This window comes from Malurus melanocephalus, unplaced genomic scaffold (genome assembly GCF_030028575.1).
Source record: "Malurus melanocephalus ecotype Western Australia unplaced genomic scaffold, MMel_1.1 scaffold_123, whole genome shotgun sequence".
NCBI classification, from domain to species: domain Eukaryota; kingdom Metazoa; phylum Chordata; class Aves; order Passeriformes; family Maluridae; genus Malurus; species Malurus melanocephalus.
The window spans coordinates 101,689-127,073 of NW_026623355.1; the positions used below are offsets into that span (position 1 = coordinate 101,689).

At 39.1% G+C, this 25,385-nt stretch overlaps 1 protein-coding gene across 1 annotated transcript; it reads right to left on the reverse strand.

Moving 5' to 3' along the window:
* Positions 1–725: 725 nt before the first annotated feature.
* INTS8 (integrator complex subunit 8) lies at positions 726–23,116 on the reverse strand. Its single transcript, XM_057370326.1, has 27 exons — positions 22,911–23,116; positions 21,465–21,639; positions 19,420–19,560; positions 18,935–19,006; positions 17,768–17,819; positions 17,355–17,537; positions 16,596–16,703; positions 15,783–15,938; positions 15,184–15,284; positions 14,727–14,868; positions 13,016–13,086; positions 12,717–12,892; positions 11,711–11,844; positions 11,003–11,113; positions 10,136–10,337; positions 9,476–9,597; positions 8,283–8,467; positions 6,853–6,886; positions 6,133–6,189; positions 5,992–6,053; positions 4,831–4,949; positions 2,915–3,018; positions 2,216–2,266; positions 1,482–1,555; positions 1,341–1,405; positions 1,204–1,247; positions 726–930 (listed from the first exon to the last, which is right to left on the reverse strand). Exons 1-27 carry the CDS (start codon positions 23,038–23,040, stop codon positions 814–816), a joined length of 2,988 nt encoding a protein of 995 aa, XP_057226309.1. The 5' UTR covers positions 23,041–23,116; the 3' UTR covers positions 726–813.
* Positions 23,117–25,385: the final 2,269 nt, after the last annotated feature.

Below are 25,385 nucleotides of genomic sequence, written 5' to 3' on the forward strand. Positions count from 1 at the left end.
CAGTTCATGTCTCTGAAACCACTCTGTGCATGTAGGCAGTGCAGCCAGCCTTGTATCAAATCCCAGCTCCACAGGAGGCTGATGAATTTAAGGTGGCCCTTTAGGCCTGCCATAAACTTCAGTTTTAGTGCCTCACTGACCTCAGGTAAGAGTACCAGCAAAGAACTTGCTGCTGCAGTAACCATAACTGGAAGAAGTAAAGTCCCCAGCCATTCACTTTCAACAAGAAAGAACAGCAAGAGAACTGGAGAACATATGGAATAAAGGGAGATGCGAGTACTCTACGACCACTCACATCATAGGAACAGTATTTTAAGCTGACTGTGGAGCTGTATGGTATCAGTGTTCATAAACAGCATTAACTACTGTGTTTTCCTTGGAATATTCACTACCTCTGAGTCACTTCTGTGATGAAGGGCAGTACTGGGAAAGAAGGGTGTCAGTCCTTCCTCTTTCACCATGTTCCTATCTCTGCCCCACATCCAGGGACAAGTGTTACATGATGCTGAGCAGCCCACGAAGCTGCACTAGAGCATCAAGTGCCACCCCCATCCACATTACACTCACACCAACTTGGCAAACTTGAATTCATATCTTCAAATAAGCCATTGCAGATCTAGCTGAAGCTGCTTCCAGCCTTCTGTACAGTTTGTAAAAATAAGGGGTTTATTATAAGATTTCATCTATTTCTAAGAAGAAAGATACTAGACTGTAAATGTTGTACAAAAAATTAAATGAATTTTTAAAAATAATAAAGTCTTAAAAGATTYTTTTTTKCTTTTATACATTTTGTAATAGTCTTCCACCATTAGCCTAGAAGTAAAGTTTTGCCATTGCTTGAAGAAATTTCTTTTTCCTTCTCTGTGCTGCAAGCTGTAGGACTTCCTCAGGATTGCTGGCATTCAGCTCTGTCTGGCCAATGGCTTTTATCTTGAAACAAAAGAAGAGACAACCAGCATGAGGCCTTCCAGTAATGCTGTTTCATTTCAAGGCATTTTCAGCACTAGTTCCATGAGTTATTTCTGCAACACCCCCTAGAGCACCCCACCCCTACAGCCACAACTTTACATAAGCACCCAGATTCTAAAAGAATTGTGTGACAGAATCAAAATTGGAGTTGGAACCACCTTTTCAGAGGTGGTTTCAGGGAGGAAAAGACTCTAAAGAAATCCCACCATTCCCAACTACCCTGGGTTAACTTACTGCTATCTGCCGCTTGTCTGTCTCGCCTCKTTTGTGGTGGAGATCTGAGGACAAGTCAAGAAAAGTCACTTAGGTAGGTAATGGACTTTTCCCAGCTGTGAACATCGAGTATGAGTGGTATTCCAGCAAAAGGATACATGTCAAATACTCCAAGATGGTGACATCCCAGATGTATTCATAGTAAGAATCCATGGCATCATGACTGAAAGACAAGGCAGGGTAACTAGCACAGTCACATACTGTGCTCAAGTATGTATAAGCTTTGCTGTAACATTTACCTGTTCTGTTCCTGCAGTGCCTTAAAAGCAGTTTTATAGTCTACTTCTCTGAGGAATTGRCACAAAATAGCCACCTGTAAGGAAACACTTGCAGTGACTCTGACAGCCTTAATTCCCCACAAACAAACCTTCCCCACAATGCCTTGCTCATTCCCCTCCTTTCCCAGACCTAATCAAGACCTTGCTTCCAGGGCAAGCAAGTTCTGAGCMCGTGAACACGGATCATCCTGACACACCAACAGCAGCAATAGCTAAAAGAAAAAGGGATTTACTCAGATCAGAAGGGACTGACTTGACTTCCAGGTTTCCAAATGCATGTAAGCTCTTAAAGCACAGCCTAATAAAAGCATTGTTATTTCTTGGAGAATGACTGGAAACAGCAGTAGCTGACCATGAAACAGCAGTAGCACCTGAAATTATAATGAAAAACAGCCAGGTTCCCAACACTACCCCACAGATACTGTCCCTGAAAAAAAAATCTGTATTATCAGAACAATAGGACAAAACACCCCCCAGACTACTTCTATTTTATACATTTCCAAGTATATGTTTATTTTCTCATTAATTTTAGTCCTGTGACTGTCCTAGAAGCATACATAACAACACAATCTACTGCAGATTGCATTTCCAAGTAAAGTTGAATTTAGTCTTTTTTAAAAAGTTATCTTACCACTTCTTATCATCAAAACATTCATAAACAAATGTTTTAGTTAATGCCACGTTTCACCTCTTACCTGGGTGTGACAATTGAGTAAAGAGCAACACTTGATCATTCTTTTTATCACCTACAGAAAGATTAAAAACAAAACACATGTTCTGAAATGCTTGTTTTGGAAGAACACAAAATGCAATTTTTATTGTTTTCYTTTTTAATGCAAAGGACCAGCTAAAATAGCTATCTACCTTGTTCTATCCCCTAAGAACTGACAGGCTTTAGCATATCCACTGAGCCTTCACTTTGGAGGTGYCCAGCACAGTGAGAGCCAGGTGTTTCCACCAGCTGGAGCTCAGGTGAGCACTCCAGCACTGTTTGTGGGCAGGTCTGGCCCCCAGCCCTGYCCAGCATGGTGTGGCTCTGCAGGGATGAGCCAGGGGATTGTCACTCCACCCAGTGTTTGTGCTCTGGGCTTTTCCCTTTCCTCTCCAATCCACTGGTGTCCCACAGTGTTTTCCCAACACACAGTTCTGCATGTCCAGGCTCTAACAGAAAAGCCTTCGGTGATTCAGTGAAGAAGTTTCAGATTTTCTAAGCTTTCATGCAACAAGCCAGAAAAGAAAAAGGACCTGTCAGGATGTGTATTCCTAAATGCATCAAGATATAAAACCTCATATGCTACAGGAATACGTGTGTGCTGGACAGTTTTGTTTCTACATAGAATCAGGATGCTGACTGAATCTAAAGAGAGATTTTTGTAAATCCCACTTCAGCTCACCTGGTCTGTGTACACATCTGGTGGCACCATTTTATTAAAGAAGTCTGAGCATACAGCTCCTGCCTGTAGGTAGTAGTGAAGGGCTGCTGAATACTGATTAGTTGCTGCCATGGGAAAAAAAAAGCAAAATAAGGTCTCAAAAGTAAACATAGCAGTTATTTAATACTCAGATCAACTGTTTATAGAACTATTCAGATGTATATTTGAATATCTCATAGCTGAATTCTACTGGGAAAGTGACTTGTGTATTATTGTTTAAAAAGCATGAACATACAGGAGGTGGTTACACAGCGGTGAATGGAAAAACGACACAATCGGGAAAACTAGCACCACAGGCAAAGTTCTTTTGGGAATGACTTTTTTTTTTCTGGTAGTTGATCTTGAATCCATCAACCTTAGAGTGGAAAAGAAATTTGTCTCCAGTGAATTTAGCACACAGAGGGGTAAGTGAAGTTTAGCTGGTGTGAGGGAGAGGAACAGCTGAGGCCACCACCACACTCTCACGGTTCACCACTGCTCCTATTCCCAGTGAGCCTGTCCTGAGCTGCCAAGAATGCAGCAGCCTCCAGGGGCTCCGTGGAGGAGCAGTGTGCTTGCCCCTATGGCTACTGAAATACAGACCACTGCCACTGTTCCCACCACTATTCTTTCAGGCACCAGCTTTGAGATTCCCTACAYAACTTCCTTCTGGAATGCTGCTGCACTCTGTACAGCCAATAAATACTGCTGGTTAATAACCCTGAATCACTCTCCCACACACAATTTGACAGCACTGAACACTGGATTAAGAGATTAAGACCCCTTCTCTCACCCCTAGACATCTCTAGACAAATGTGTCTCCTTTAGAAGCAACACTCACATTTCTGCTCATCTTACTGCTCAACACAGATATCCTTCCAGTCCAAAAAAAAAAAATTTGGAAATATGGATTTTGCCTCTGTGGTGGCCCAAAGCAMCAGCAAGAAAATGCCAGAGGCACAGAACATACCATTTTATTGCCAGAAAAGAACAATCTGGCCTGAGAGCTAAATTTCACTGAAGTGGTCTCAACAGACAATTTAAGCGAAAGAAACATTCCTTTGAGTTTGACTATGGCCATGCCCTTCTCAAGCACATACACCCGGCAGTACCATACATGTGGCTGTATTTAGGAAGTTCATTCTTCTGCACCTACCCATCTGGACTCAAACTATAAAGCAAGTGCCAGGAACTGACTAGACTGGGCAATAATATAGCAAAGCATAGGATCACATAGGCTGGGCAAGATTTTCCCAGGCAACCACTGCCCTGGGGCAATCTGTGTGTGTGTCATGGTGCCCAGAATYTGAAACCCTCTGGGTTGTCCCAGTTCTGCTGGTTGCTGCCAGCTGAAGAGCCAAAACAAGTACTGCTGAAGTAGCAGGTGAGAACAGAATGACATGAAAGAACTTCCCATCATAACCAATACCAGATCAGGAGTTCATGTTTCCCCATTTACAAACAAAAGATCCTTCCCTACATAAAATACAGATCTTCTCCACTCTGCTCATCTTGTGCTCCAGTGAAGCTTTTATATCCATATTTAAAAGCAACCACTATTCACAACTTTCCATTCACTTATAAAACACTCAAGTGTCAGGGATTTGCACAATTACACCACTCAAGSACCAACTGCACTAGAAAAGTAAAGTTAAGGATAATTGTTAAAAAGTTTCTCTTACCCTAAAAGCAAATCTGTGTGACCTGTCAGTCTATCTGTGGGCTTAGCCACCTCCCAGACAAATCCACCTACACCACCATATCTGAAGATTTTAACCTCATGTGTCAYTTAAACTTCTTTTCATAAAAGGAAATACAAGGAGAGTTATGCCAAACAAATCTCAAAGCAGCAAGGTACCCCTACACACATGCTAAAAACAGACATTGGTTTCACTTACCAAAATAAATATCTGCCTGAATAATTAACCAGAAGTGGTTGTTTGCATTGATAGTCAAGGCGTAGCTGACCAGCTCTTTTACTGTAATAGCTACAGCTTCAAAGTCCACTGATTGAAGACTAAAGGAAAAAGGAAAGAAAAATAATTCCTAAATTATTGCTTTAGTTTTTTAACCACTAATCTGATTTCCCATCTAGTTTGAGCCCAAAACACCTTGAATTAAGTGTGAAGCATAAGTAACTCCTGAAAAGTTTTCATGTCAACTAAGACTGTTTGCTACAATACAGTAAAACTGACAGAACAAATACATCTTTACAGACTCGAACAAAAAGTCAGAACTTTATACATGGCTGACACCATGAAAAGGTTCTGTGCAAGAATGTACATTCTCAGTTTCAAGAAGTTTGAAAATATCTGAAACCACTGTAAATTTATYGCAGCATTTGCATGAATGACCAGACAGTAATCTCCAGAAAACTGTGAGACTAACTTGGAAAAGAAGGCTGGGAATGCTTTGGCACAGTTTGGGCAGCCTTTCCCAAAGTTTCTTTGAAATATTAATTTTTAAATACATGGATTTTTCTCACCCACCTACTAAATGCTGGTAATAATAAAAACAACTTTATTCTGTTTGACCTTATAATATACATTGAAGCTGACATCAATAATGAGACTGTCCAATCAGATCAATTACAGAGAGATTACCCCCACTACACAGTCTCTCATGACAGTCATTTCTTCCAATGTAGACACGGAATCTAAACCAGATTCTGTGATCCCACCCCACAGACCCTCTAAATTTCAGTGGACAAATCCAGCCAGAAGACATCAATACATACCATTTACCACTTCATATTTTGCTATTATTCACACACACCTCAAAAAACATTAGTCATTTCATATTAAATTATTATATASTTCACATAGTTACATATAACTCAATAAAGCATACTGCTAAAAAAAATCCAACATTTTCTTCTCCTCTTTCCTCTTTCCCATACCTCCACTGCGACCATCAAATTAGCAGCAAAACTCTTCATGCCATCAGCCCAACCTTCCCACAGACAGAATGGGGGCAGTGACGCCTTTACATGGAGAAATCACACTAACACACCATCACATACATGTACATTTCAAAAGTAGTGTTTTTCATCATCTTACTTGGGGATGGATGAGGGCCAGATAGAAATATACTCTGCTGCAATATCATTCACGATGTCTTCCTAAGAGAAGAAAGATGGATGAGAAATCACAAGAAACATTTCAAGCAAACCAAGAAAGACTTTTGTAATAAATACTAACCCGAACATTATGAAGTTTGACAAACAGGGACAATATTGTGGTTAGAACCAATGGTTCCTGTATGGGGAAAAAGAAAAGAAAAGTATTCCCATGAGCTAGCAGAATTCCACTTTCTTTCCTAAGCTTTAAAACTATGTAAGAAGTTCTGCCATCTTTACAATTTCCTATTGAAATAGGACAATATTTTGTTAAGAAACCTGCAACACAAGCAAACTGCAAGAATGTTTCTGTAGAAAGTTTTTAATTACTTCAGATTTTCCTGAATAACGCCTTTGATATAAACTTTACATTTGTTTTACACATCTTTATGCTGTTTCTGTGATTACTACCTAACCTTAAACCTAAGCTATGTAAACTACTACTTTCTATGCATTTACAAACCCATAAGCTATAAACAACTTCCCTCCTTACTTCTGCTGCTTAGTATGATGCATGTAGCAGCTTCCTTCTCCCTCCAAAAGGAATGCTTTGCCTCGTGACAGCTGCAATAAAATACACTCCCAATGTAAACAGATCTCCATCAGCATTCAGGATAATTTTTTTACAAGCTATTCCACAATGCTGTATGCCAGGTATAGCAAATTCAGAAGTGTTTCAGCTATACAAAACACCTACATTAACTGTTAGATTTTCTGGAGTTTAACATGAGAAGTCCAGAAAAATATTACACCAAAAGGAAGTTTTGGTTGCAAAYACATTCTCAACACCACTGTGACTTACCCGAAGCTTTTTGATGAAGGACAACAGTTCACTCCTAAATTAGGGACACAAATATCCATGTAAGTAATCATCCACAACAAAGAATATATGCACAAAACAAGAGTCAGTAGAGAAAATTCTTCACCTGCCAAAAGACCCYTTCACCTCTTACTTTACAAATGCAGAGCATATAAATGAAAATGCTCAGGCATCCCATTCACTTTCAAAGCTTTACTAGCAAATTTTACTTTTACACTTAAAACACATTAAGCAAGAGGCATGTTCTTCCATCAAGTTTTAACAGGCATGAAAATCACAAAAGTAAGTCAACCACTGATTCTAAAAGGGAAAACAATTGAACTGTACTGCAATTTCCCAAGCTAGGTTTCCAACAATGACCCACAGACGTACAGAAAAGGGTACACAGTGATCTTTTAAAATGTTGTTCAATTTCSTTGTCATGAACATCAGAAATTTTCCCCATAAGACAATCCAGACAAGGACAGCCTTTGAAAAAGTTTCACTGCTTCTTTTCTATAATAACAACAGCGTCACTGCCCTTTACTGTTTGAATCAGAGGGGTCAGAAAAGGTTCAGTAACCTGGAGTACACCTGTACTCCTTTTCCTTGCCAGAGTACACAACTGGAAGCTACAGCACGTCCGTACCCTCTTACACCTGCCCCACAGCAGCGTAAGCAAGCACAGCTGGCCTTTAGAACATGTTAACCCAATTAGCTCAAGGAAGGCAAAGACACAAACAGAAGTTTGACAGAGGCACCTTTCCCAGGGGTCCAATGTGGAAAGCTGTTCAATATAATATACWTGCCAAACTTTACCGTGTTAGACAACTTGTTTTGAGGCTTGGACTTCAGAACAGACCAAGAACACTGAGTAGACAAATCAAAGAGTCCTGAATCAGTCACCTGAGGCTAAGGCTGCCAGTAGTTAGATGACTGACAGAGAAATTGTTGGCTAAAGTAATATCATTTTCTTTCTCATTGCAGAGCTTAGCTGGACTAGAACTTCATTTCAAGACTGAATAACATTTAACTTTAGATAGTTAAGTATAGATACCCATGCTGTGAACTATGCGCTTGGAAGTATGTAACTGATACAGAGTTCTATTTGATGCAAAGCAGACACCTCCAGCCTATCAGCTAAACTGCCCTCTAGATGCCATTGACTTGACTGGAAGATCTGCACTGGTTGTAATGGGACACAGGCATAAATGCTTCAGTTTCTGCATGGTAAGTTAACTCCCCCACTCCTTTTCTGCCCTTGAAAAGCAAGGTCAACATRTCCCTACCAATACCCAACTCCCACAGGATTTTTTCTCAAATCTTTAGCTGCTGCCACCATTCTGATAGTGGAATCCAGGTAATTTTTGAAGGGAACATGGGATCAAACAAACCATTCAAGCCATCTTCAAAAATAATTCTAGAAAACATACCTGTACATAATACCCAGTGTAGACTCCCTGTGTTTTATCAAACTCACTCTTCCATCATTCCCGCGTTTGTGCTGATTGGACACACTGCAGATTTGTACTACAACTTCCCAGAGATCTTTAGCTGTGCGCCTACTTTCTTTGGGACCTGGAAGTTCCTTGCATGTAGCAGCCAGCAACTGGCCCAGCTATGCAATGCAACAGAAAATATACAGTTACTAAGGCTCCTCTGCRTATCATCTACAGCRAAGGAATTACTGCCATTTAAAATGRCTAAGTAGGTGATCTTAAATTACCAACTACAAAGCATTGTGACTAAATTTTGCAGAGAACACTGATGAAGAAGCTGGAAAATAGAGATTAAACAGAACACTTGTCCATTTATCAGCTTCCTTGGTGTGTGTTTCATTACTACAGGCTCCACAAAACAAATTTACATATTGCATAAAATCTACACCCCATAAAACTGAAGACTGACTCTTTAAAACTCACTAAACTTCCATATAGTAACTAGTTTTAACTGAAACTGGCACAGTGTTATACAAAATAGCTGAACCCCAAAATGGAAATTAGGAAATATCACAGGTAAACAAAGCAGAGTAAAAATCAACCTGTCCTGTAATATGACCTGCCTTCTGCTCCATGGCCTAACTTTGAAGCAGAAACATTGCTTTTAAACAATTCCAAAAACAAAGTTTCAAAGAAGTCAGTGTTTGAATGTCTCCAAAAATTCAACACTGGTATTGGGTTAAAGAAGGAACCATTACAGTCCATTTGGAATACAAGTATCTTAGGAAAAGAAGCTAGACATGAAACCTGACATTTGCACACTTGTGATACTTCCTACATAAATCTAGGCTGAGTCCCAGCTGAGAGTTCTTTAGGTTAGTGCTACAGGGTTTCATACAGCTCAGGGATCATAACCTCACAGACTTGATAGAACTCAACCTGGCAGCTAACAAGGGCCAAGCTAGCTTGTTTCATGTACTCCTCCAGCACAGCTTCCATGTTTTTTGTCAACTGCTAAACAGGCTTGTTGCTTAGACCTACTATCTTCTACTCCATACTTAATTCCTTACAGCCACAAAGCCCCACACTCTTGAGCAGAAGGGTACTTGCTTTGAAAAGTACAAAAGAATTCAACAGAAAAAAATCAATTACAGTCTGAGAAAGCTTTGAGAATGAGCATTTCTTACCTTCACATAAGGATTAGTTTGAACTAGAGATAATGGAACTTGCATGGTCAAATACTCGTTCTCACACCAGTTCAACAAGAAGGCAACACATTCTTCAGCTATAACTTGTCGAAGAGGAATATCTAAAAGAAAAGGGATTCTTTGCTTAGTGATTTTTTTTTTAGAAAACAGTGTTGTATGAAAACAACCAAATCCCATTCTCTCTAACCCGCTGTTTTTGTTCCACAGCTGTCATAGGAAAATACGGTGCTTAGCCCTACAAGAGACATCACCTCTGGAAATTAGGAGGAACAAGAGTTTCCTCTGATCACAAAAGTACTATGTTACTCCCTCATTGTGAAATCAGGRGAAAGCTTTAACAACCAGCAAGGTTTTTCAAGTAAAAGTGCAGACATGTTTATCCTGTTCAAGTCCTTTCAGTGGCACTGAACAGAAACTGATGTTTAGCAACAGGCAGGCATCATTCTTATTTCCAGCTTCTAAAAACCAATGAAACTTCTAAAGACTTAATAAAATCAATGTCAAAGCCACTGTTCTTTTTCCACTTATACCTAAATAGTAAATCTGCAACACAAAATTGTTTAATTTTGTTGTGGTGKTTCCCCCTTCTCTCAAGGTTTGTGCTTTACTGTGTCCTAGGAAAGACAGCAATATACTTACCAGGKACTCTCATTTCCAAATATCCTCGGACTCTGCTTATAAGATCAGAAGGAGGACGTTCTCCAGAAGCACCAGGTCCAGCTTCATGAGTGTAAATATCCAAAAGTAGCATTTCATTCAGCATGACTTGACGGAGCTTTGGAGAAAATTCTGTCACAAGCTCCAAGCAAGCAGCAAAAAGCTGTTTAGCATGGACAAAATCCTGCAATAAAAATTATATGCATTAATGATTCCTAATGAATTCATAAGGGAAAACACTATGAGCTAAACTGCCATTCACAGCTCTATCCTGGCTGAACCAGCTGAAGTATCTGTTTCCATCAGCATTACTCAAGTATCTCACAGTGTGGACTTGCTATTAAGCTTAAGAATTCCAGATTTTTTTTGAAAACAAAACAAGAAGTTTAAGCAAAACCATACCAGAACCAATAACTGGCATGTTTGGTATAACATTGTTTTAGCTGCAGTTTAGAAAACTYGTCAATTATAAGGAAAATAAAACAGCATTCCAATAATTTCCTTACCTAAAACACTCCTYCAAAAGAAGAGTGCTTTATTTCACTAAGTCAAATCACCACTGGGTTTAGATGCCACATGATTTAGAACATCATAATAAAACTTCATATGAATGAAACTATCTCCAGGCCCAACTCAGTGGAAAGCCATTATTTGTGCCCTGATGATGGAACTCTGAGATGCAGAAATATTTAACCATTATATAACACATGGAGCTTGTTACACCACCTCCTTCACCTCCCAGTTCTTCAGTTCATTTTTTTTTTTTTTGGAAAAAGGGCTTCCCAAATTTTCCATTTTGTTAAGATTCAATTGTCCAAACCAACCCRCAAACTCAGACAGCTTGCTCACCTTAATGGCACAGCAGTGTAATCCCTTCGCCATCAGGATGTAGACCAAATCCCTAGTGAGACTGTCTTTGATTCCTAAAATAACATTGCCGTAAACATTTGGTACTTCCCACTGGGAGAGAAACGCATAGGACATTTGCATAGAAACAAGTTTTAGAATTCACATCACTGCTTAAAACACTACAAACAAACCCCGAATATTGAAAATTACTGCCAACTCTTCTGTCTTTACATCTAATCACAAGGAATGTATGGCTCATTTAGAAGTACAATAAAAATGTCTGACTACCCTTTGTTCACACTCTGAATATGCAATAATTAAGGGGAGGAACCAAAATGAAAGACAAGAAATCTTAAGATCTTCCTCTCTTCTGCTCCCACCCTCTAATAACAGAAATTTMAGCTAAAACAATATTGCTATCTATCAGAACACTAAAAGCAAAAGCTGTGAAAACATCTTTTCTCACAACAAAAGCTTGTGATACAGCCAGTAATTCCTTAAAACTAAGCTTATAGGTTTTGTTGTAATACTCTTCACACAGAACCTGAGAGTAGATATGTATCATCATTCTTATTAAAACACCAGTATGCAGAGAGAAAAGATAAGGCACCCTAAGGATCTATGAGAAAATGTTTATTGTTCATTGCAGTATGATATCTAACCAGTCCTTCAATTTATAGCCTYTCGTGACCACATGAATTAAGTTACCTTATTACAAATTGTCCAGAATTGGCGTTCTGAGGTCATACCATGCAACTCGATTAAGATCTGGCGAATCCTCCAAGGATCCACWGACAGTATGAGCTGATGTTCAAGCTGGCCAATATTGACGCTTGCTGAAGCTAGAAGAAAAGCAACCAGGTCTCCAGTGCRTTTCTTCTCAAACTATATACTAAAGAATTATAAGTATCTAACATTTGAATCATAACATAGTAAGAACAGCAGATACATTATGCTTCCWTAGGTCCAGCCATCCTTTTGTGCCCTTCCACGAACACCTTGTGCTACTTTCCCAGCATCCTGACCTAGAGGGCTGCTTGCAACCCCCCTTCCTCACTCCAGCAGCTCCGAGTTCTCTTGCTACAGTAACAACAGGTTCAAGATCTGCTTCAAAAGCACATTCCAATACTGCTTTACTGAAAACACATTTTTTTCTTCACTGGCTTAACTTACTGCARGACTGCATTAGAGCTGAAAAGCTAAGGTCCTTCCAGCTTCAGTCACCATCTGGCACCTCTTGTTAGCTTTGACTTGTGCAGCTGCACAGACTTGTGCAGTTGCATCAGGGAAATTAGCTGGTTCAAAAGATCTGTGTTTTACTTCAAYAGGTTTAAAACTTTATTCAAATGGCACTCCTGGTCCAGCCTAYCACACAGTCACATCATCATTAGTGTATGTAAGTCCAGAGCCAGGTTTCCTTTCTGGAAACAGCTACTACAGCCACATTTGGTTCAAACTAACACCACACTCTCTCAYTTGGTCGCCTAGAACACATTCATTAGAGCTTATCTATTACTTGCTTGTATCTCAAGTGAGTGTAACAGCCACATTCTTGAACAACAACATGCACTAAAGAACAACAGAAATATTCTCTCTAAAAACGTTGTCTCTAAACTTTTTTGAGAACAGACCTGCACTTAGTAACCTCACAGTTTTCCTCATGGAAACAGGGCATTGTCTGCTTATAAATTAATGAAAATGCTGTGAAAATTACCTGGGATATCATAAAATGAAGTCACAGGTTTTGTGCACAGGTTGATTCGAGGAGATCTCTTCCGCATTTGGTCAATGAGAAGCTTCCGTTCGTCATCTTTCAGCAGTTTCATGAAAAGCTCATGAGATGAAATCATGAAGACAAACTGAAGATCCTCCATGCCCAAACACAAATTTCTAAACAACATCAGCAGGAAGAAAGTGCTTATTTTTCCAGTTGTAAGTTCTTGAAATATTCATTGTGCTGTATTATATTGCTTACAAAGTGCAAATTCATGCTRTCTTAATATGGGTACATACTTGAGAAACGCTGCCATTCTTCTCTTCAGTTCTTCAGAAGCGTTTTCCAAGTTTATTGACCCTGAACAAACCTGTAAAAGAAAGTAGAAAAGAACTGAGTAGCCCCCTTTTACACTAACAATACATAGTTACACTGTTACCAACTAGCTTTCTCTCTACAAGTAGTAACAGCCAGTAAACCTCTGCATAAAGCAAGGCAACAAAGTTATAGAATCATAGTATGGTTTGGGTTGGAAGAGGACCATCCAATTTAAACCTCCCTGCCACGGGCCAGGACACCTTCCATTAGAACACGTTSCTCAAAGCCCCATCCAGCCTTGAACACTTCCAGGCATGGGGCATCCACAGATTCTCTGGGCAACCTGTTCCAGTGCCTCACCACCCTCACTGTAAAGAATTTCCTTCTAATATTTAATATAAACCTCTCATTTTCAGTTTGAACCCATTACCCTTGTCCTGTCCCTCAATGTCCCTGCAAAAATCCCTCTCCAGCTTTCTTCTAGTCCCCTTTAGGTACTTGAAGGTGCTCCAAGATTCCCTTGGAGCCTTCTCTTCTCCAGGCTAAACAACCCCAACTCTTTTGGCCTGTCTGTAATTTGTTGCTTTGATAATTTTTGAATTTGGTTAAGAGCTGTTGGGTGTGACCATGTGCAGAATTGCTGGGTGATYAGCATAATTCATCTAGAATCAAAAYAGTATTTCTGTTTTGTTTTATGTAACCCCATCATGACTCTAACTGTAGAGATGAGACCAGCCCTCAAGGGTTGCTGGTAAGCCAAAGAAAGCAARATTAAGATTTGACTGACAAAGTCTGATAAAACCTCAGTACAACTCGTGAAATAAGACTATCTCTGAAGGAAACCTGACAAATGCAGTCACCATCACACACGGATCAGTTTCCCTCAACCTGTGTGCAAGTTAGGATGTTTCAGACACCTGTGATCTTCCCTCGGACATAATTCACATTCCTTTTTCCTACTCTTCTGGTATAGAGGTGCAGTGATGCTGAGTGCCACACTATCAGTCAGCCTCACAAGATCATTTAGTACACGAGCTTAAAATTAAAATTTTTTAAGTGCAAAACAGTAAGATTCACTAGGACTTGAGTTTTCTTAAAAAACAGCAGTTGAAAGATAACTAGGTAATTAAATTTAACTGCCAGCTTGCAAGAATTTTTTTTTCTAAATATGTTTCATTCCTAATTTGAGCAGTTGATCTAAGCTTTTAATTGCTCTGCAGTATTGAGTACTGTCAAGTTTTGCTACATGCTTGAAGAGAAAAAATACAAGGCTCAAAATAATAAAAGATAYTAAAATAACAGCAAAGCAATAAAAGGATTAGGTATAGTTTGAGCAGTAATGGTTTTCTAAAAAGCTTTATTAAGGGTAGCAGTTTAGGTCTCACACATAACAGTAACTCAGGATTACTTCATGACATACTAACTGCTACAACAAAGCTGGTAAGGGAACAGTGGTCCTTTTCCACAGATACTTTTTCTACTCATTCTCTGTCTCGGAAAACTTGATTCTTTGTTCCTTGAAAACAAATATYCAGCAATGTCTCCATATAATTTAATGATGTCAGGAACAGCAACAATTTTAAATACTGACTGAAGCAACAGCTCACCACTGGCTCCTTCAATCACAGTTATATGGGGAAAAATCTTTCACTAAATACCATTTTCACTTCTAATTTTAGATKAATTTTTTACCTCAAGAAGGAAGTCTATTTTCTCTTTGCTGGGTTTCAGAAACAGTTGACAAAACTGAATATCAATTATTCGATCTTGCAATACATCACAGACTGTGTTGCACACACAGACTTTGAAACAGACTTCATCCAGAGCATCGTTCCTGCATGAACACAAAATTGAAGATCACAGGATATCTCTGACAAACAAAGAATGGTATCACAGAGGTGAAAAAAATATTTAAGAAAATCAGAAAAGTGACAGAAGTAAATGTTAATGTTCATTACATATTTCCATATATGGCCACAGTGAGATCCAACCAAAGAAATGCGGTGTAAGATGTAGTTCAGACTATTGTTAACTTCTTGGATATAAGTAATTTGTTGTTAAAACATTTTACATACTTTCCACAAAAAACATAACCAACAAAAATTGCTCTTCATCATCATTGAGCATTGATCATTATTTAATATCTCACCCTTGCTGTGCTTTTTGGAAGAGTTCTCTCAGCACTGATTGTCTGAATTGTTCAGGTAAACTGAGGGTTAGGTTATCTTCAAGAAATATCTTCACTAAGTCCTGTAACAAAAATACAGTTGGAATAGTCAATGTATAATGCAAAAGAAACAGATAGAAATTTATTTTATCTGGTAAAAATTATCAAATTAAAAGAAGCAGCTTGCATACATATTTAATATTAAAATTAATTGAACAATCAGAAAGGRATCAAATAACAAAAAAAAGTTCTATATTATCAGAAAAATCTAAGAAAAAAACCAAAACAAACTTGCACATCTAGGTAGCAACATTCCCTGAAACCCAAAGAATTAGAATCTACCTAAAAATCCCTTATCTCAACTGGCAGGAATTGTTTACAGTTGTATGGAATCCAAGATATTTTAATCTAATATGTACCAGATTGTTATATTCCTAAACATATAGGATTTAAAAACAGTATGTTAGTGGTTAAATTATCATTTAAAATTTCTTAAAATCTGTACCAGTTAAGATGGAATCATCTACATAGAATGGTAGAAAACCCCCTCAAATATATGSGGGTTTATTTAGGCATCCTACCTGATATTTGCCAGTTTTCATACAGCTGTGAATTTTACTATATGGAGTTGCCTGTTGAGATGCATCATCAGAAGATGAGGTAAGAACTTCACACGCTTGGCAATACCCAGCTAAACGTTCTTCATCTATGGTACAATGAAGTGATGATGAGCCATTCTGAAAAGTAAGAGTTAAATCAGATCTTAGTAGCCAAAATACTATGAAACATATACTTAATTCAGAAACAGAAACTCACAATTTCCCCAAGTAACAACAAAGGAACAAAAGAATGTGCATGTACACAATTTAAATAAAAATCGGAGTTTGGCAGTTTTGGAAATAAGAATATGAAGCAAAATAAAAATCAAAGCATACCTTATATATTAAAACGTACTTTTAAAAAAGATTAGAACGTAGGCAATCTGATTTCCAAGGGGAAGTTAGATTAAAAAAAAAAAAAAAAAAAAAAAGGAAATGCGCTATGGTTACCTTCCTCAAAAACACATCACCACCATGGATGCAGAATGTACTGTTCAGTCGAGTTAGTGTTAGCCTTGGAGATGTTATTTCTGGATTTTTTGCATAAATACAATTTGTGTAAAAGAATACTCATTACAAAATGTAGAACAAAACGGCAATATAGTGCAACCAATTAATATAATTTCAAACCAGGCACAATGTGGAAAAATAAAATTTCTACCAAACTTCAGGAAGTCTCTTTAAAAACTCTATGTACCATTARGAGTTATTAGACTGTTAAAGAAGGAATTAATAATTTAGACAAAGTGTTTTCCACAAAGAGTTGGAAACACATGCTAAAAGAACACTTGTTACCTTTGCAATCAATTCCTTTGTTTTRAAAAACTTCTCTTTAGCCTTTTCATGAACAGCTACATTTGTAGATCCTTGCTGGAAATAGATTGCACCCAAATCATAGCAGACCTGCAAACAGCACTGATATCAAACACACGGTCTTGGGCCTTTATGTAATGTTTCAAGTCAAGATTAAGTATTTCAGTCCAAATGTTGCACGCACTTTAAATTATTCCTATTTTTAACTTATGTATCAACATACTGCACACCTTTCCCCAAATACTTCAAATGCTTTCTCTTTAACTGCAAACTCAGTMTGAGTAATTCTGCACAAGCATTATAAAATTAAAGAATAATTTTCCCATAATCATTGAAAACAACACAATTAGCTCTCCTTGTCATACAATGGGTTATTTCARGGGAATGAGTGGGCAAAAACGAGACAGTGTGAAGCAACAATATTTGCAGTGAAAAAAAGGTTCTATTAATGTAAAAATGAAGCCAGTATTATCTCATTGCATTACAACAAAAAAAAACCAACAAAACTCAAAAATCAAACAAAAAACAAACAAAACACCCCCCCAACAAATAAAAAACCCAAATACAACAAAAACAACCAAAAAAACCCAAAACAAAAAACCCCAAACAAAACAGAACCAAAATACACTCCACAGGGAACATTAGCAGAAAAATACTGCAATTTACCTCAAAATTATTACTTAACACTTTGTCTAAAGAAACAGATATAAATTGAAAGCTTTAATACAAAATGGAAGCTACCTGGCACTGTAACTCCTCTGCACTGATTTTCAGTCCAGCTGTGGAACTCTCTGTTTCTCCATTCACCATACCAGGTTCCATGGCCAATAAATCCAGAGTTCTTATRGTATGGACATAAAGATCTTTGTTTAATTTAAGTGCTCCTTCTAGGACCAGGATGGAATCAGCAGCCTGCTCCTTCAACTGTAATAGTTCAAATTCATTAAAAGAATTAACCTCTTGGTTTTGAGTTTAACTCTGGGTTCAAGTTAATGCTAGAATTTTAACAGTTCAGTAAAAGGTCAGTTTTTAAAAAAGTTTTTATACAACTGTTCTATTGCCATGTAGAATCAGCTTCTGTATTTCTTGTGCAACAAAGAAATTAATATTTACATGCAAATTCGAGCAAAAATAAGAAGGGAAAAGAGTCTCACCACTTTTAAAATATTTTCAGTTAGTTCCTTTTCTTGCTGAATCTGGTTCATACTGCAAGTTAGAGAGAAGAGGTCAAGAGTTCAGTTATAAAGCAGGCCTACATGTAATTTTATTTCATGTTTTACATCACAATAAYTCATTCATACTAAGTTTTGCTTAACTACATTTTAATCATCGTTGTGAAGGACCACTGACTGATCTTAACTACCTATATCTGAAATACTTGGTTCAATAAAACAAGAAGTTGCAAAGTTGTCATTGCCTTTTTTGAGATCAGATTGCTAATTGCAATTCAATAGCAAAACAATCATGAAGAAATCAGCTTTCACACCCTCAAGTCTCTTAAAGCTTCAACATTTAAATCTTCTCAAACATGTGGCTGGGGCAAAAGTGTTTCTGTGTTTATGTAAAAAATWAGAAGTATTTTAAAATTATTTTCCCACAGGTTTTTTTTTTTTAATAATTCAGGATCAGATTCTGATAGACACAGGACAATACAAGTAAAATGCAGAGTAGCAGTAGCATGTTTAATCAACCCATTTAACAGACTCTCTCAAACAAGTATGGTCTAATGTTTACGTATAAAATTAACACAAAACATATGAAAACTAGCACTTAGATATTTTCAACTTTTGGAGAAAGTTGTAACCTAAAAGTAAATTCCAAGAACAAGTTGTAACTAAATACTCACAGSTTCTAGAACGCAAAACACAAAACTGATTTAAATTACAAATTACTGCCTAATGAAGCAAATRAAAATGCTTCACTATTTCTCAGGTTATCATGCACAATGCATAAAACAACCATATTAGGCAAGCTACTGTAAGTGAAAAGAGGATGCAAGAAACCTATCTAAACCAGAACATAAGTATTCTGCCAAGGCAAATTGTCATCTCCCTTCGTCCCGTGATTTTTCATGCAACTACAAAGTCATTATAAATTCCAAGAGATTATAACATTGACAGAGCAGAATAACAGACAAGTATATGTTTCAAGCATGTCTGACAGGAAAGTAAGAACATACTTTAAATAAATCCAAGTTTTCCACGTTACAACTAGACATTTTAAGCAACAGTACATTATTAAAATGATTTAATTCACTTASATATTACATTCCTGATTGTAAAATACCCACAAGATCCAAATTAATTATATCTGTAACTTACACATTTAACTGAGGTGGACCGGGTTTCGCTTGCTTTACAGGAAAACTGCTTTGAACAATGGTCCTTATGGCCCTAYATAGGGGGAAAAAAATTAAGTAAATAATGGTATTAGCCTCAGAAGTGTAATTAGCAGATTACAGGCCTCTAGATAACAGCAGCTTACCATTTCAGATACACTACACCATTAGAATACATCCTTTATTCAAGAACACATCTARAAATGCTCTTATGCCCATAAAAAAACTAAAAGACATGAGGATTTTTATAAGGTGAGAGTTCAAACTACTACCTTGACTATTTTTTAGGGAAGAAAACCAGTTCTAGAACAGCTTTTCAGACTCAACTCCTTCACTATAACCTAGCAACAGATCACAGTATTATTAGTACCTTGAAATTCTTTCATTTTCTATATATAATTATACAGATAGAAAAAAACATTGTTTTGGTATATAATGGTTTTACATTATTGCCTTCTAGTAGTTTACCATCTGTTGTAGAGTATTATTGCCATTGCAGTGGTTGGGGGTAAGCTGGACAGGTCTACATCCACATGTTTAGTTCCCGGGGGGACTTTGCTGATACACAGAAGTTCATTCAGTAGCATGTTCAATACAGGAACAGATAAGCTATTAAAAAATAAAGGACAGAGAATCATATACTTCTTGGGGTAGATCCACTTATAGAATGTTAAACAATACACACTACTATTCAGTACTGGATTATTACTTAACATCTCATGGATGCAAAGACAGTATGTTTATCTGGCATTTGAGATCACGTAYGTAGTTACCAGTATCAGCTGCATAAATTAAGCCCAAGCAGATGGTTGCTGTGACAGCTGAATTATTACTCTTCACCACTGCATTAGCCCACACAGGCACCTTACCKGAATAATCCAGTCACCTATAACAGCACAACCCAGCTAATAAATTCTTTCAAAGCAGACCATACTCCCCAAAGGTAAACATCCCATTTCCACCAYAAATGAAATTTCACTCACATAAAGTGAAGTTAAGACTAGGAACTTTATGAATAGAGCTTAAGTAAAATACACATCAGCTGGGACAGAACTCTCTTGAATAAAATGAGAAGACATGCAGGCTGGACTGCACTACTCCAAGCCTTCGTGGTATAATTTAAAACAAGTAAAAGACTATTTCTAATTTAGACATTTGAAATTAGATCAGCTACTGCCAAAGYACCTTTGATCTTGTGAAAAGTTTGCATTCTTTGCAACCAGTATTGAAAACAGCCAGTGAAACTACACTTTCAGCAACTAAAGCCAGGATTTCTCTTTAGCAAATTTTAGGTCATATGTTTTATCAGGAGCATTCTATAAGGAGCAGCTGAGGGAGCTGGGGTTGTTTACCCAGAAGAAAAGAAGGTTCAGAGGGGACCTTATCACTCTCTACAACTCCTTGAAAAGGAGGTTGAAGCAAGGGGGTCTTCAGACTCTTTTCTCAGGCAACAAATAACAGGATGACAGGAAATGGCCTCAAGTTGTGTCAGAGGATGTTTAGATTGAATTTTAGGAACCATTTTTCACCAAATGGATGGTCAGGCATTGGAATGGGCTGCCCAGGGAAGCAGTTGAGTCACCATCATACCTTGAAGGTATTTAAATTACATGTAGATGCAGTGCTTAGGGACATGGTTTAGTGGTGGACTGGACAGTGTCAGGTAAAAGGTTGTCCTCAAGGATTTTAAAGYTCCTTTCCAGCCTAAATAAYTCTACAATTCTATGCAAGTTAGAAGCAGGGCAGTTATTGCACCCCCGAGACTTCACATTAAATTACATGTAAAGGGACTGGTGTGAATGAATAAAGAACTTCTGTCATTACCCAAGGGTAAACAGCCGAGTGTAAACAAGAGTGTAACAAGAACYATTCGGACACTATCCTGTGCCTTGTGCTCTGGGATGACCCTGCTTGAGCAGGGAGATTGGACCAGATGACCCTCTGTGATCTGTTCCAACCTGCCCCATTCTGTGATTCTGTGAAGTGCAGCTGTCTAATGTGCATAGCACTGCCAAAGTGAAGCAGTTCCCCACTGTAATAGCTCATCAGACCATTCTTCAGCTGAAATTTCCAAAGGGAAGATGCAAAGGTGCGGTTTGCTTATTTCAACCACAGTCATTTCAGTAACCTAATTCACAGATATATGGAGTTCTTGACATCAACAAAACTGGAGCAAGACATGGCAAAATGAGGAAACTTATGCTAGTTTTGTCACTGAAGAAAACATAATCTCCAATTCACCTTAATTCAGTTTACATGTACATATCTTAWTGTCTAAGACATGCTATTTTTCCTCTAAACCGTGTTGATTTGTTCAGAYACGCTGATATTAACAAAACCCTTTCCTAACTTACAGCTGAAACCAAACTTGGTTTCTATTGTCATACCCAARACTATACTTGAGACAAGGAAGACTGTCAGAAAAGCAAGCAAAACAGATTTCCATTTTTTTAAATAAATATCTCAAGCCACTTCAATTTAATAAATTCAGTATGAAGGTGTACAGACTATACCTTTTTTCTAATACATCCAAATCCCACTTCAGATGAGCAGCAACTTTGAGAGCAAGAAGTTTTAAAATSCGGTTTCTTTTGTTATCAGGTGGTGGCTGGACTTGGTTCTGCTCATTCACTGATGGTTTTGAAGCTTGTTCCAAGAATTGAACAATCAGCTGCACAGGTGGCGGATCTGCAAAATAACACAGCCACTCCTCAAATTCTTTGTAAGCCCAGAATTAATTTTTTTTTTTTCAGTTATGAACAGGGTTTTCATATCCTTGGTGTTTATACTGCTAACATTGTTACCTGGGAGATTTTAGTCCCAAATGGTGYCCTGCATATGCTGAGGCAAATCAGACTATTAACATATCTTTGCTTAACTTTAAAGTTCACTTGACCATAGTAACCACACTCTCACATTTCTAATTATTTTTATTATTTTTCATTAATTATATTTCAATATGGGCATTTACTGAAAACAAATGCTGCTATGAAACCACTTGTGAGCTGTTGTAAAAACTAGATATCCACTTGAAATACTCCTCTTCATTGAAAGTTTATTTACAAGCAACTGCTGGTACTTCTGAATACATTTAGAAAATACTTGCAGATAGATTAAAAAAAAACCAAACCAAAACAAAACAAAACAAAAACCAACAAAAAAAAGGATCCAAATCTCTCCCTCACAATAAGACAGCCAATACCTGTGAGCTCTTTTAAAAAGAGAGGCCAAACCGTAACTATTATACTCTCACTGAACTTTGTGAAACATAAAACAAATATTACTAATTTCCTTAATTAAGTGCAAAATACAGTATAAAATCTAAGATCTAAGCTAGATTAGCTTAAATTCACTTTTTGTAGAGGCAACACTGGGCCAGGTTTTCCTGTTTCCTCCATCTCCTCACAGAATTCGACTACCACTTATGATCGTCAAAAGATCAGCTACTTTAAAATATGGTCACTTTCTTAYAATACATCAGACCAGATTTCTATTTATTCCAGGTCCTAAGAGCAATTTCAGCACTGAACCTTTCGGAGGACTTCAGCTCCTGGCACTAACAAGACTCCAGTGGAAGAAAACCAGCTGCGAACTGCAATGATATTGACAAGCAGCACTGCCCACCGCACAAATAAACAACTTAAACGCTTCCGCTCACAATATTCACATATGCGAAAGAAGAAGCGATCTACCAGACAAGAAAGACAGAGAAATTAAGCTATTAAATAGAAAAGATAATGTGAAGCGAGAAAAACCGCGTCAATTGCCGGCAGTAAATGCCGCCGCACATCCCCGGGCAGTGGCCGGCTCCCTCTGCTCCCCACTCCCCAGCACCGCACCAGAGCCCACCGAACCGACACCTCACAGCCCCCGCGAGTGATCCTGCCCAGAACAAGCCCGGGAGCGGGGCCGGGCCAAACCCGAGGCCGAGAGAGGGCGGCGGCCAGCAGGGCACGCACCGGGAGAGGGCTTCTGCAGGTGCTGCTCCAGCAGCGCCTCCTCCAGCACAAACTCGAACCACGAGGTCTGCGGTGGCGTGCATGGCCGGCTGGAGGTGGCGGCTTCCCGGTCCGCCGCCTCCGCGCTCATGCCGGCCGCTGGACAGAGACCCCCACAAACAAGCCCTCAGCATCCACGGGCACCCAGAGCAGCACAAGATGGCCGCCGGCCCCGCCCCTCAGAGGCGGCCCCGCGCAGGGCCCGCCCGCCGCAGCGCGCACAGCAATGGCGCCCATGGGGCAGCGCCTACTGCTGTTCCGCGGCCGGGCCCTGCCCGCGCAACCTGGACGGGCGTGTCGGCGGAGCAGCCTGGCTCTCTTACGGAATYGGCGTTTTTCGTTCCGAAATCACTAGTTCGGTGCATATCCCCTGCCACCCGCCGCAGCTGTCCCTCCGCCTGCGCATCCACCGCCGCCCTGTCCCGGCAGGGAGCACTCAGGCCGATAAATGGCTCATCCTCCATGCTCCTGCCCATATACACCCTAATGTCTCATGAAAGGGTAAAGAAATGACGAGGCAGATTTAAATCACGGAATCATAGAACGTTAAGGAGTTGGAATGGACCTTAAGGATCATCTAGTCCCAGCCACTCCTGCCATGGGCAGAGACACCTCCCACCAGACCAGGTTCTCAGAGCCCCATCCAACCTGGCCTTGAACACTTGCACGGTTGGGACATCCACAACCTCCCTGGACAACCTGTTCCACTGTCTCACTCCCCTCACAGCTGACAGGAAAGATGTCTTTACAAATGACTGGATGGGTGAGGGTCTTCAGGAGAAATKGGTGTTCTGTCTTTGAAATGAGTCTCTAGGAACATCAAGCGACCTGGGTTCATTACAGAACCCAAGCGGTTCTAAACGCCTAAACTTTAAGGTAATAGGAGAAATGAGTCTGTGCAAAGTCTGTTGCAAAATCCAGATAGCCTGGACTTCTAAACTCCGGGAGAAAATGRTCCGTGTTCAAGGGGGAGTGTGTGGTAGATTGTTCAGGAAGGCTGTACTAGAACATAGTACTTCCTAGTATGTCAGCCAGTGGGGAGGGGAAGAGAGCAACATGTGGTCGGGAGTTTAGGATAAAAGAAGGATGTGTCCTCTGAAACTTCGAAAGAGACCCCACAGGGGAATGGCCTAGTGGACTCKCTCCCTCTATTCGAATRAAGTTGCAGGACTCCTCTGTWTGCTTTGTGGACACTGGCATTTCAGTGTGGCTTTTCTGCACACAGTAAAGAATTTTTCCGARTATTTAACCTGAATTTYCCCTCTTTCCCTTTGTGCACACTCCTCCTTATGCTATCACTACAGYTCCTGAYAAAGAATCCTTCTCCACTGTAGGCTCCCTTCTGATTCTGAAAGGCTGCTRTGATGTCTCCACACAACCTTCTCTTCTCCAGGCTTAACAGCTCCARCTTTCTCAGCCTGTCTTTGTAGTGGGGATGCTCCAGTCCTCTTACGAACTTCATGGCTCTCCTCTGGACTTGCTCCAGCATCTCCATGTCCTTCTTAAGAATGAAGTGGCTGAAGCACTATTTTTCAGTGCWAACYACTTCCACTGTTATTAAGGTGCCARTATTTGCMTAGTTCATGTCTGACCATGCCACTGTCTCAAGCRTAACTAGCCAGGAGCTGGTTCTCAAGCTTTTCAGGTATCCCTGTTCTTCGAACATTCATATCCTGGGGAGAAGCAGGATGACTAGCAGAAGTTTTTATCTWTTTCAGTAATTTGGCTGAATTTCTCTAACATTTTGCCAAGAGAAGAGTTCACAAAGGCTACACAGGAGGTTGGCAGTACTAGAGAAAAGTTTTTCATCCAGAGGATGGTTGGACAGTGGAACAGGCTCCCCAGGGAAGTAGTCACAGCACCAAGCCTGGCAGTTCAAGAAGTGTTTGAACAATGCTGTCAGACAAATTGTGTGACTTCTGGGGCTGTCATGTATGGCTGTCAGCTATAAGCATTCTGCATTTTGTTATAAGTGACTCAACGAGATAAAGTTCTTCTTTCTCATCTTCTGTGAAGTCCATTACATGTCCTGAGTTCAATGCAATTTATCTTCTGTCATGTATATTGTTTTGTGTGTTCACTTATTTAAGAGAAAAAGTTGACTACTGCTTCGGCTTTCCTGAGTTATTGTTTAATGCATCCATATATAAAATGTTCCATTTCAGAATATGGATTACAAAATAATCCTYGGGGAGATCATAGCTTGTTGGGATGTTTTTTGGCACATTGTTCATATTCGTCTCTTTTGGAAGAGACAGTTTACCAATACTTATGCCATGCTTTGCTTGATAGCAAGCTCAGAAGAGGCAACTTAATAAAGAGCAATAAAAATGTATATGCCCTTCATGAAAATGTTGTAAGGATTCAACACTTTGAAAAGTCACCTTATTCAAGTTCCATGSTTCAGCAGTTTTCATTTGCAGCAACAACATATGT